At 41.9% G+C, this 13,184-nt stretch overlaps 1 protein-coding gene across 1 annotated transcript in view; it reads left to right on the top strand.

Moving 5' to 3' along the window:
- Positions 1–11,500, top strand: part of LOC132883301 (histone-lysine N-methyltransferase PRDM9-like) — a 322,553-nt gene extending 311,053 nt beyond the window's left edge. The window contains exons 16-18 of the mRNA XM_060916743.1: positions 4,694–4,761; positions 4,931–5,109; positions 9,419–11,500. Of these exons, the coding sequence (XP_060772726.1) occupies positions 4,694–4,761; positions 4,931–5,109; positions 9,419–10,995 (1,824 nt within the window). The 3' untranslated portion in view covers positions 10,996–11,500. The remainder of the gene's footprint in view (positions 1–4,693; positions 4,762–4,930; positions 5,110–9,418) is intronic.
- Positions 11,501–13,184: the final 1,684 nt, after the last annotated feature.

Genomic DNA, 13,184 nt, shown 5'->3' with positions numbered 1-13,184 from the left:
TACAGTACATTTGGCATGTAGCCTCAGTCTCTCTTAATTTTAATCAACAAATTTGACATTGAAATTTAGATTTTTTTTTTTATTGATTAAAGTATGAACTTTGTTTATAGAGCATGTAACATGGTAGCGAGGAGGGAGAGAAACTGTTTATTTATTTATTTATTTTAAAGGAACAGTCCACCATACTTCCATAATGAAATATGCTCTTATCTGAATTGAGACGAGCTGCTCCGTACCTCTCTGAGCTTTGCGCGACCTCCCAGTCAGTCAGATGCAGTCAGACGCGCTGTCACTCCTGTTAGCAATGTAGCTAGGCTCAGCATGGCCAATGGTATTTTTTGGGGCTGTAGTTAGATGCGACCAAACTCTTCCGCGTGTGTAAGGGTCAAGGCCGGAAAACCATACTGGGTGCCCGTGATCTTCGGGCCCTTAGACGGCACTGCATCACATACAGGCATGCTTCTGTATTGGAAATCACAAAATGGGCTCAGGAATATTTCCAGAGAACATTATCTGTGAACACAATTCACCGTGCCATCCGCCGTTGCCAGCTAAAACGCTATAGTTCAAAGAAGAAGCCGTATCTAAACATGATCCAGAAGCGCAGACGTCTTCTCTGGGCCAAGGCTCATTTAAAATGGACTGTGGCAAAGTGGAAAACTGTTCTGTGGTCAGACGAATCAAAACTTGAAGTTATTTATGGATATCAGGGACGCCGTGTCATTCGGACTAAAGAGGAAAAGGACGACCCAAGTTGTTATGAGCGCTCAGTTCAGAAGCCTGCATCTCTGATGGTATGGGGTTGCATTAGTGCGTGTGGCATGGGCAGCTTACACATCTGGAAAGACACCATCAATGCTGAAAGGTATATCCCGGTTCTAGAGCAACATATGCTCCCATCCAGATGACGTCTCTTTCAGGGAAGACCTTGCATTTTCCAACATGACAATGCCAAACCACATACTGCATCAGTTACAGCATCATGGCTGCATAGAAGAAGGGTCCGGGTACTGAACTGTCCAGCCTGCAGTCCAGATCTTTCACCAGGGATGAGAATTTTCCGCCGATCGGTGGATTTCCGACTTTTTCAGACCAAAATGATCGTTTTTGAGCGTGCGCGCACAACATTAAGGTCTGCATCACGCATCTTAGAATGTGCGTGCACGAGGGAGACTGTGTGCAGTGTTGCCAGATACTGCTGACGTTTTCCATCCCAAAATATGTTCCAAACCCACCAAAATGCACTTAAAACCGCCCAATGTGGCAACACTGCCTGTGTGCTTGTTCATGTAGCGCATGCCAGACAAAGAGCATCCTGATTGGGTTACTCAGCAAAATAAGCCAATCAGCTTTCAGTGTGGGTGGGCTTTTATCTCTTTTTTTCGAGGACCGGAGTTTTCAGCTGAGTCAGTGCAGCCTACAGGATCGGCATGGCAGAGAGAGCGCGTGCCCCCAAAAACCAAAGTACAAAACCCACTTCAGCTCAGATTACACAAAAGAATCTCCCTGTCTAATAATAATATCTCCGTCTAATAATAATCTCCGTCTAATAATAATCTCCGTCTAATAATAATCTCCGTCTAATAATAATCTCCCTGTCTAATCTCCCTGTCTAATAATAATCTCCCTGTCTAATAACAATATCCCTGTCTAATAATAATATCCCTGTCTAATAATAATCTCCCTGTCTAATAAGGGTCAACAATAATGACGGTTTCGCGCGATGTACTGTTTGCAGCAGTGGTTTCATTCTGATTTGACCTTTGATGTGCTTCAGCCCCAACAAGCTTGGAAATCTCTGGCACATATGATAGTCAGTTATGGTTGGGCAAGTTACAGCAGTTTTAAATGAACATGCAGCCTAGCCCATCTCTAAAGTCCTTCCCGCTCCATGCAGTCAGGCGCATTGGGTGGCACTGACCTTCGTTTCCATAGCCCTCGGCCTCTCACCTATACAGCTAGGGTTACAGGGGGGCTAGTCCTCTGGCAACCGCGAGAGGCAACAGCCTAGTTTATGGCTATGTTTTAATGTCCATTTTAAGCTCTTCATTCTGGTCCGTGAGAATGGCATTGCAGGCCAATTCAGGGTGCTGATGCCCAAACAGTATGTAGATTTTCTTTTTTTAAACATTTAGAAGCCTCTGCCTCTAATGCCTGGTTTGTTTTTTTGGCCCCTCCTTTAATTTTTGACCTTTCCATGGCTTTTGTTTCACTGCTGCACACTGCTTTTGCATTAGTGTAGAATGTTAATGTGCATTAGCTAACTTGGTTGTGATTGACCGGTGAGAACACGTATGCTGTCATGTGAACCTGAAATGACAGGCCCACAGAGAGGGCCAGTAAAAGCACGGCAAAACAATCTCTGTTCATTATGCCCTGACGAATAAACATGACCCAAGATAGCTGGTTCTGTTCAGACAGTCATCCTAGCTTACTTCTCAAGGGAATTTTTACAGCTAGGGGAAATATCCTTTGCAAAATCCATTCCAGTATGTTGCCTTCCCTCTTTTTCACATTCCTGACCGTAGTTGGGAAGCGGGAGTGAATCCAGTTTGCTAGACTCGCTCACTTCCCTGCTCGCATGGCTTTCAAAATGCTCCTGGATTCTAACGGGTATATGAGTCAGGACACACACACGGCATTGGTCTGAACAAAGTAACGTCTTCATATGAAAATAGCGCTCATCACCATTAGTCGTGGCTAACTCCACATACAGTGCTCAGCGTAAATGAGTACACCCCCTTTAAAAAGTAACATTTTAAACAATATCTAAATGAACACAATTTCCAAAATGTTGACAAGACAAAGTTTAAAATAACATCTGTAACTTATAACATGAAAGTAAGGTTAATAATATAACTTAGTGTAACGGTTTCGACTAGGGGTGGAGCACAGAGGACGGCAGGACAGAGATCAGGTTTGTAAATTAAGGCTTTTATTGCCACACGTTTCAGTCTAACAATATGCTTCACACAGATGCGCGCGCACGCACAACCGGCATCTGGTTTCGGGGTCAGCTCCTCTGCTCTCGGTCTACCTCCCTAAATAGGGCGCGGTCACTGGGAAGACACACAAACAAAGGTTAATTGCCGTCAGGTGTAGTGATTCTGCCACTTACCTTCCCTGACTCCGCCCTCCTGTCACAGACCGGCGCTTGACCATGCCCCTGCTGCCACATTTAGATTACACATTTTTCAGTTTTACTCAAATTAGGGTGGTGTAAAAATGAGTACACCCCACAACAAAAACTACGACTACATCTAGTACTTTCTGTGGCCTCCATGATTTTTAATGACAACACCACCAAGTCTTCTAGGCATGGAATGAACAAGTTGGCGACATTTTGCAACATCAGTCTTTCTCCATTCTTCAACAATGACCTCTTTTAGTGACCGGATGCTGGATGGAGCGCGATGCTCAACTTGTCTCTTCAGAACTCCCCATAGGTGTTCGATTGGGTTCAGATCAGGAGACATACTTGGCCACTGAATCACGTTCACCCTGTTCTTCTTCAGAAATCCAACAGTGGCCTTAGATGTGTGTTTAGGATCGTTGTCATGTTGGAAAAGGGCACAGAGTGATGGTAGCATCTTCTCTTTCAGTATCGAGCAATACATCTGTGAATTCATGATGCCATCAATGAAATGCAGCTCCCCGACACCAGCAGCACTCATGCAGCCCCACATAAGGACACTGCCACCCCCATGTTTCACAGTAGGTATGGTGTTCTTTGGATGCAACTCAGCATTCTTTCTCCTCCAAACACGACAATTTGAGTTTTTACCAAAAGTTCTATTTTGGTTTCATCTGACGATATGACATTCTCCCAGTCCTCTTCTGGATCATCCAAATGCTCTCTGGCAGACTTCAGATGGGCCTGGACATGTACTGGCTTAAGCAGGGGGACACGTCTGGCACTGCAGGATTTGAGTCCCTGGTGGCGTAGTGTGTTACTGATGGTAGCCTTTGTTACTTTGGTCCCAGCTCTCTGCAGGTCATTCACTAGGTCCCCCCCCATGTGGTTCTGGGATTTTTGCTCACTGTTCTTGTGATTATTTTGACCCCACGGGGTGAGATCTTGCGTGGAGCCCCAGATCGAGGGAGATTATCAGTGGTCTTGCATGTCTTCCATTTTCTAATAATTGCTCCCACAGTTGATTTCTTCACACCAAGCTGCTTACCTATTGCAGATTCAGTCTTCCCAGCCTGGTGCAGGTCTACAATTTTGTTTCTGGTGTCCTTTGACAGCTCTTTGGTCTTGGCCATAGTGGAGTTTGGAGTGTGACTGTTTGAGGTTGTGGACAGGTGTCTTTTATACTGATAACGAGTTCAAACAGGTGCCATTAATACAGGTAACGAGTGGAGGACAGAGGAGCCTCTTAAAGAAGTTACAGGTCTGTGAGAGCCAGAAATCTTGCTTGTTTGTAGGTAACCAAATACTTATTTTACTGAGGAATTTACCAATTAATTCATTAAAAATCCTACAATGTGGTTTCCTGGATTCTTTCCCCCCATTCTGTCTCTCATAGTTGAAGTGTACCTATGATGAAAATTACAGGCCTCTCATCTTTTTAAGTGGGAGAACTTGCACAATTGGTGGCTGACTAAATACTTTTTTGCCCCACTGTATTGATTTCATGGAATAAAAAAAAAGTAAATGTGGGTTGTTTTTTTTTTTTTTTTTTTTAAACAGGTATACAGGAGCATGCAGTGTGAAGAATACATCAATGCCAAAAGAGAGATGCATGTGAATTGGATGAGGTGAGCAGTACACCAGCTGTTGGGTCATTTTAGTGATTTGATTTTACAGCTCCTCATTTGTTGGAAGAACTTTATCTTCATGTCATTGATATCTCCACCATGCTTTCTCCAAGTCTGTAACTCTGATCTGATTTTTACCTTTTTCTGAAACGTTGCCTCACTCTTTTAGGTATGTGAATTGTGCCCGTAATGAAGAAGAACAAAATCTTGTGGCATTTGAGTATCAAGGGGGAATTCTGTATCGTTGCTGTCGATCCATTAACCCAGGACAGGAGCTCTTGGTGTGGTATGAAGAGGAATACACCAGAGAACTCAGTCCTGCACCTACAGGAACAACCAGACAGCAAGGTGTTACTTTTGTCTAAGAGGTTATAGAGGTTATTTTCTGCATCATTTCGTGACGTTTCTGAGCCTACCAGTGTTTCTGGGATGAAAGCTGTTGTACAATGCAGTCTGCAATAACTAGAGCATTTCTCAGAGAACTCATTTTGGCCTGTTACACCAACCAGGTAGGTCTTCTCGATCATATGACCGTGATCAACCAGAGAGGGTGAAGTCTATCAGCTTCCTTTGAGACACGTGAAGTCCGCCCACTGCATATCTTGCTATTGCGAAACTGACTACAGTGGTGCTTGAAAGTTTGTAAACCCTTTAGAATTTTCTATATTTCTGCATAAATATGACCTAAAACATCATCAGATTTTCACCCAAGTCCTAAAAGTAGATAAAGAGAACCCAGTTAAACAAATGAGACAAAAATATTATACTTGGTCATTTATTTATTGAGGAAAATGATCCAATATTACATACCTGTCAGTGGCAAAAATATGTGTAACTTTGCTTTCAGTATCTGGTGTGACCCCCTTGTGCAGCAATAACTGCAACTAAACGTTTCCGGTAACTGTTGATCAGTCCTGCACACTGGCTTGGAGGAATTTTAGCCCATTCCTCCATACAGAACAGCTTCAACTCTGGGAAGTTGCTGTGTTTCCTCACATGAACTGCTTGCTTCAGGTCCTTCCACAACATTTTGATTGGATTAAGGTCAGGACTTTGACTTGCCCATTCCAAAACATTAACTTTTTTCTTTAACCATTCTTTGGTAGAACAACTTGTGTGCTTAGGGTCGTTGTCTTGCTGCATGACCCACCTTCTATTGAGTTTCAGTTCATGGACCGATGTCCTGACATTTTCCTTTAGAATTCACTGGTATAATTGAGAATTCATTGTTCCATCAATGATGGCGAGCTGTCCTGGCCCAGATGCATCAAAACAGGCCCAAACCATGACACCACCACCACCATGTTTCACAGATGGGATAAGGTTCTTATGCTGGAATGCAGTGTTTTCCTTTCTCCAAACATAACGCTTTTCATTTAAACCAAAAAGTTCTATTTTGGTCTCATCCATCCACAAAACCTTTTTTCCAATAGCTTTCTGGCTTGTCCACATGATCTTTAGCAAACTGCAGACGAGCAGCAATGTTCTTTTTGGAGAGCAGTGGCTTTCTCCTTGCAGCCCTACCATGCACACCACTGTTGTTCTGTGTTCTCCTGATGGTGGACTCATGAACAGTAACATTAGCCGATGTGAGAGAGGCCTTCAGTTGCTTAGAAGTTACTCTGGGGTCCTTTGTGACTTCGCCGACTATTACACGCCTTGCTCTTGGAGTGATCTCTGTTGGTTGACCACTCCTGAGGAGGGTAACAACGGTCTTGAATTTCCTCTACTTTTACACAATCTGTCTGACTGTGGATTGGTGGAGTCCAAACTCTTTAGAGACGGTTTTGTAACCTTTTCCAGCCTGATGAGCATCAACAACGCTTTTTCTGAGGTCCTCAGAAATCTCCTTTGTTCGTGCCATGATACACTTCCACAAACATGTGTTGTGAAGGTCAGACTTTAATATATCCCTGTTTTTTAAATAAAACAGGGTGCCCACTCACACCTGATTGTCATCCCATTGATTGAAAACACCTGACTCTCTAATTTCACCTTCAAATTAACTGCTAATCCTAGAGGTTCACATACTTTTTTGCCACTCACAGATATGTAATATTGGATCGCTTTCCTCAATAAATAAATGACCAAGTATAATATTGTTGTCTCACTTGTTTAAGTAGGTTCTCTTTATCTACTTTTAGGACTTGTGTGAAAATCTGATGATGTTTTCAGTCATATTTATGCAGAAATATAGAAAATTCTAAAGGATTCACAAACTTTCAAGCACCACTGTATATAGTAAACCACAAGATATTGTTTTATTCATCATGCCCAGTTTAACCAGAAGTAGCATAAAATGCATGCCCTGTGGATCCCGAGTGGCACAGCAGAAAAGTGTTGTCTCCGTCATCTTCCCCATCATCCAGATAATGCCACTTTCAAATCCTGATGACGCCACAATCATCTGTGGTTGGAAGCTCGAGAGCAAAATTGTCTGGGCTGTCTGGGAGGGAGAGATGGCATGCTCTCTCTTCTTTGCCCTGTCAGTTACACTGGCCAGTCATGGGTGTGAGAGAGCACATTTAATAGGAAGTAAGTGGATTGGGCTTTCGTCCAAGTGTGCTTTGCAGCCCCCGACATTGTATGAGTAAAACGTGGTCAACTGGTGTTTCTTGTCTTGGAGGAAGAACATGATAGCCCTCCCTGGTTGGTATCTGTTATGTGATACTGGAGAGGAGTCTGATGGGTGGGAATTGGCCATGGCTAAATTGGGGAGAAATCGGGGGGGAATGCCCTGTCACAGCAAACACATAATATAGGATAATGTCAGACCTCCCCATATTACAGAAACACTGGTGGGGGGGCGTCATTATAATACCTTCAGTGCAATATAACAAGCTGGCTGGAAAGAAGTGAGTTGAACACACATGCAGTGTGTCTGAACCAAGCGAAGTTGTTAATTGGATAATGCAGATGTCACTCAAACCCATCAACCATTATAAAAATCAATTGCAACACATTTGCTTTATTTCAGGAGCGTATGTGATGGTTATGTTATCAAGCAATAACAATTTTAGTATTTTTATGGAATTCAATAATTCCACAAGAGTCATACCATGGAGAACTTATCTTTTTAATTATGTTAAATTTTAGCTCCTTAAAGTGTATATCACGGGTAAATTCATGAGCAAGATCAATGTAATTCTCGTATTTTATATTAAACTTTGGTTAAATATCTATAACATTCTGCATTCTCTGAAATTTTTTTTACCTTGCGCAATACCAGAAAAATTCAGTCGAAATCAAGCCATTTGAGGTGAATTGGTCCGCCTCTGGAAAAACTTGGCATTTGAATTTCCCGGCAAACACTGATTTACGTGATGTCGCGTGCGGAACGCCTCCCTCTGAATCCTACGTCAGCGCTGGTTTGTTTATGAGAAAATGACCTGGTGGTTTTCTGCAAATTTCTTCGTTATCGTGTAATTATTAAAATGGTTAACAGATGTATCGTAGGAGGGTGTAGCAACACCAGTCTTGATGGGATTAGTACTCATCGTTTCCCAAAAGACCGGACAATGAGAGAGAAATGGGAGCGCTTGGTCTACACAGGCTGTGCACTGAAACCGTGCAAGCTCTCGCAGCCTGCTGGCGCTTCCGCAGGTGACGTCACGAATCTGGCTCCATACTCCCTTGGGATTTTTCCAGACGCATTTTATTTTATTTTTTTCTGCTGTCGACAGATGGTCTTGTGCAAAATTACCCTTCTGGATGAGTGTGTAAAGGGACATACTTTTCATATATAAAATAAATAAATAAATTGGTCCAGGATATGCACTTTAAACTCTTGCAGCTGAAGAACTGAAGAACAAATAGCGTCTGATGAATTAACGAACAATTAAACACATGGAGGTTTGGTTGCTTTATTACTACAAATCACACCGTGGCGTTCTTCAAATACTGCAGTCAGGAAATTCCTACTGCTGCAGACCTACTTGAATGCCATCTGAACTGATGCAGTGTGTCTTTTTTTTTTTTTTTTTTTTTATACGCCTACATTTAAATTAAATGACTATTGTTATGTGTCTTAATTTATGGATGTTGGCTTGCTTTCATCAATTACATTAATATGAATCAACTGGGCTTCACAAAATCCCACAAAACTTAATTTCATGAAATTTGTGTGTAATTGAAATTAATGTGTTTTAAACTTGACAACCTAATCCATATAAAAAATCCAGATAGAAAATACATATTTGCTTGTGTAAATGCTACTAGAAACTATTTGCAAATAAATCTATCCATATCCAGTTTGATAAATAAGGCCCATTTTTGGATCTTTCAGAACCTTGAATGTGAGGGCTGAGTTTCCTTCTCAATCCTGGATGAGATGTAAATAAGGCTAGGCTTGCCATTACCTCGACTTGACATGATGTCCAACAAGAACCAACAACTCCCCTTTGGTCGCTCAGACCCATGGGGCTATGGCTAATGCTGTGCATAGCTGCTGTTCCAGGACCTTATTGAATCTCCCAGTATTCCAAGCTAGAGGCTGCTGTGTCTTAGTCTGCAAACTTTTTTGTTTTTGTCTCAGTCTTAATTCATGTAGAATCTTAAGTTTCAGTAAAAGCACTCCTTACATTGGGTTAGTGTTATATTTTATAATCTTGTTGCATTTCATGTTCAATTTGTTATTTTTGTCCTTTCATTTCTCCAGAAGTAAAGAACGCTCTGCTGCAAGTCTTTTCATGCTCCACATGCCCTCGTTCCGATGCATCTCCAATTTACCTCGACAAGCACATCCAGAGATGCCACTATGAAGAGTACGTGAGACTGCGAGAATCAGGAGAGATTAAATATAAGCTTCAGATCCCCTCCAAATGCTCCAGTCGTCAACCAACATCAACTGATGATATCCATTCTGATACTTCCCATAATGATATACAGAAGGAAATTCACCACTGCTCAGATTGTGGAAAGAGTTTTAGTTATCAGAATGCACTCAAGACACACCAGTGCATTCACACAGGAGTAGATCCACATCACTGCTCACAGCGTGGTAGGAATCTTACTTACCAGAGTGCTCTCAAAACACAACAGCGCGTTCACACAGGAGAGAAGCCGTATCACTGCTCACAGTGTGGGAAGAGTTTTACTCGTCAGAGTCATCTCCGACAACACCAGCGCATTCACACAGGAGAGAAGCCGTTTCACTGCTCACAGTGTGGGAAGAGTTTTACTCGTCAGAGTACTCTCCAACAACACCAGCGCATTCACACAGGAGAGAAGCCGTTTCACTGCTCACAGTGTGGGAAGAGTTTTACTGAACAGTGTACTCTCCGACAACACCAGCGCATTCACACAGGAGAGAAGCCGTATCACTGCTCACAGTGTGGGAAGAGTTTTACTTGTCAGAGTCATCTCCGACAACACCAGCACATTCACACAGGAGAGAAGCCGTATCACTGCTCACAGTGTGGGAAGAGTTTTACTTGTCAGAGTCATCTCCGACAACACCAGCGCATTCACACAGGAGAGAAGCCGTATCACTGCTCACAGTGTGGGAAGAGTTTTACTTGTCAGAGTCATCTCCAACAACACCAGCGCATTCACACAGGAGAGAAGCCGTATCACTGCTCACAGTGTGGGAAGAGTTTTACTCAGCAGAGTAATCTCCAAACACACCAGCGCCTTCACACAGGAGAGAAGCCGTATCACTGCTCACAGTGTGGGAAGAGTTTTACTCGTCAGAGTGCTCTCCAACGACACCAGCGCATTCACACAGGAGAGAAGCCGTATCACTGCTCACAGTGTGGGAAGAGTTTTACTTGTCAGAGTGCTCTCCAACGACACCAGCGCATTCACACAGGAGAGAAGCCGTATCACTGCTCACAGTGTGGGAAGAGTTTTACTTGTCAGAGTGCTCTCCAACGACACCAGCGCATTCACACAGGAGAGAAGCCGTATCACTGCTCACAGTGTGGGAAGAGTTTTACTTGTCAGAGTGCTCTCCAACGACACCAGCGCATTCACACAGGAGAGAAGCCGTTTCACTGCTCACAGTGTGGGAAGAGTTTTACTCAACAGGGTGATCTCCGACTACACCAGCGCATTCACACAGGAGAGAAGCCGTATCACTGCTCACAGTGTGGGAAGAGTTTTACTCAGCAAAGTAATCTCCAAACACACCAGCGCCTTCACACAGGAGAGAAGCCGTATCACTGCTCACAGTGTGGGAAGAGTTTTACTCAGCAGAGTAATCTCCAACGACACCAGCACATTCACACAGGATAGAAGCCGCATCACTGCTCACAGTGTGGGAAGAGTTTTACTCAGCAGAGTGCTCTCCAACAACACCAGCGCATTCACACAGGAGAGAAGCCGTTTCACTGCTCAGTGTGGGAAGATGTTTGCTTGTTTAGTTACATTTAAGACCTTCAAGTGCACTAACTCAGAGACACTGCATGATTTAAAGTTGTCAAATTAAATATGGTTATTACAGTTTTGACTGAAAATGACCTGTACTTTGAACTTTATTGTTCATGTTACACTGGTCAACAACTTTTCAGAAGTTGTCTGCTTCAGAGATGAAGTTGGCTATTATGAAATTTGGTGTGTTGAATTAGAAGTGACAGTTAATCAGCTAATTGGCTATGGCTTCCAAGATATTTAAGATTTTAAATTTTATACTTATGTACATTGTGTAGATCGTAATGTTTTAAATATAAATTGTAAAACTAGGTCTCGTGTTTATGGTCGGTTTACATGATATTTCACCTGTTTTCTTTATGTAACACTAGAAAATCAGCCAAAAGTTTATATAAATAAAATGTATTATGAACCAAATTACTGAACAGGTTTAGTCCTTATTCTGTGTGTATGTAGTGGGTTTTTATTTATTTATTGGCAGCTTGTCTCTTGTGTTCATGAAACGGAGCATCTCTTGTCAAGCAAAGACTTGATCTCGAGTGCATAGCACTGTATGAATTTTTTTTTTGAGCTGATATAAGACCAGTTTGTTCAGCAGAGTGATGTCAGTTGACTTATGAATGCATCATCAGTGACTTCTAGGAATAACCTAATGTCATGTATGATGCAATACCGGCTTCACATTGCATCATTCATTGTTTTGCCAAAAAAGTAAGTACTATCCAAACCCACTCATAGATTTATTCATAGAGCCAATCTTGAAAACGAGCCAATGAACAATAAGTTTCATTTTCGTTCTCAGCGATCCAGAACTAGTAAAGTTTGACTATATTTCAGAAGCATTTTGGCTGTAGACCAGTGTTCTATGACTGTTTTAAAATATGTAACCTTATAGTGATGTTTAAAATGAGACTGTTAATGTTTTCTTTTGCTCTTTAGTCATTAATTGCCACCATACAAATAATGATTTAACTGTAACACTTATCAGTGTAGTACTGCAGCATGAGACTAATTGTTCATGTAATTATTACTGATCAGGATTTTAATGTTTAATGGAAATGTCGATCAAACCAAATGAGTACGGAGCACTTAAATGAAGCTCATCTAAAGCCTCGGTCACAACCGGCCGTACGTGCTCCTACGGCTGGTCTACGTGCAAAAAACGCAAAGAAACGCACGGAGGGCACGCGTGTGACGTTGTTTGGGTTCACCCAGAAAGAGACCCCGAGATTCCTTCGTGAGTCCCCTCGGATCCGGGACGAGAATGATCAGGTCAAGAGAAACAGACAAGGAACCAGAGGTTTCACATGCCGGTTTATTCGCACAGTCACTTCGTCAAAGATGAAAGATTACAAACACCTTTTATAACAAATCATAATCTCTCCAAACGGCTATTGTGTCTGTCAAATGTGTTTGTATGTGACCTCAGAGAGGGGTGTGTGTGTGTGACATCATTTTGATATGTGTCTATGTGCTAGGTCAGCAAATCACATCTTAATTCCATATGTATGTGTGTGTGAATGAAGCCTTCAATCATAAGCAAAATAATATTTCAGCAATTTCATTTACGCACGTCAAAGCGCCTGAGATGTTTTTACGACAATGTTTTAAACAAAAACTATGTTTGGTCTAACAAAAGTGTTCTTCTCCACTGGACGAAGGTCAGGCTACAAGAACAGTTTAAAATCACTGCCATAGTATATGCAATAGTCCAAAATAATAAAGGATCTCAAAAAGCTCTAAAATATACTATAAGTAATATATACTATAATATATACTATATACTATAAAAATATAAGAGTCTTAACTCTTTGTTCAGCAATAAGGCTACCATCACATCCAACATTAAAGTGTGTGTGGGTCGATCTGACACTAAAACAGACCTTGGTGGGTCCTTCAGACACTTCTCTGTTCGAAATACACATTTCATAAACAAAATGTTCCCAAACAATGTCCAGCCGAGACTGAAGGTCATTTTTAACTGAACCTTAAGTTAACTCTTAATTTTGTCACCATTTTAATAATAATACTTAGAAGAATAATACTTATATAAA

Source organism: Neoarius graeffei, chromosome 1, assembly GCF_027579695.1.
Source record: "Neoarius graeffei isolate fNeoGra1 chromosome 1, fNeoGra1.pri, whole genome shotgun sequence".
Lineage (NCBI taxonomy): Eukaryota > Metazoa > Chordata > Actinopteri > Siluriformes > Ariidae > Neoarius > Neoarius graeffei.
The sequence above is the reverse complement of the archived record's forward strand: the minus strand, read 5'-3'. Positions and strand labels throughout refer to the sequence as shown.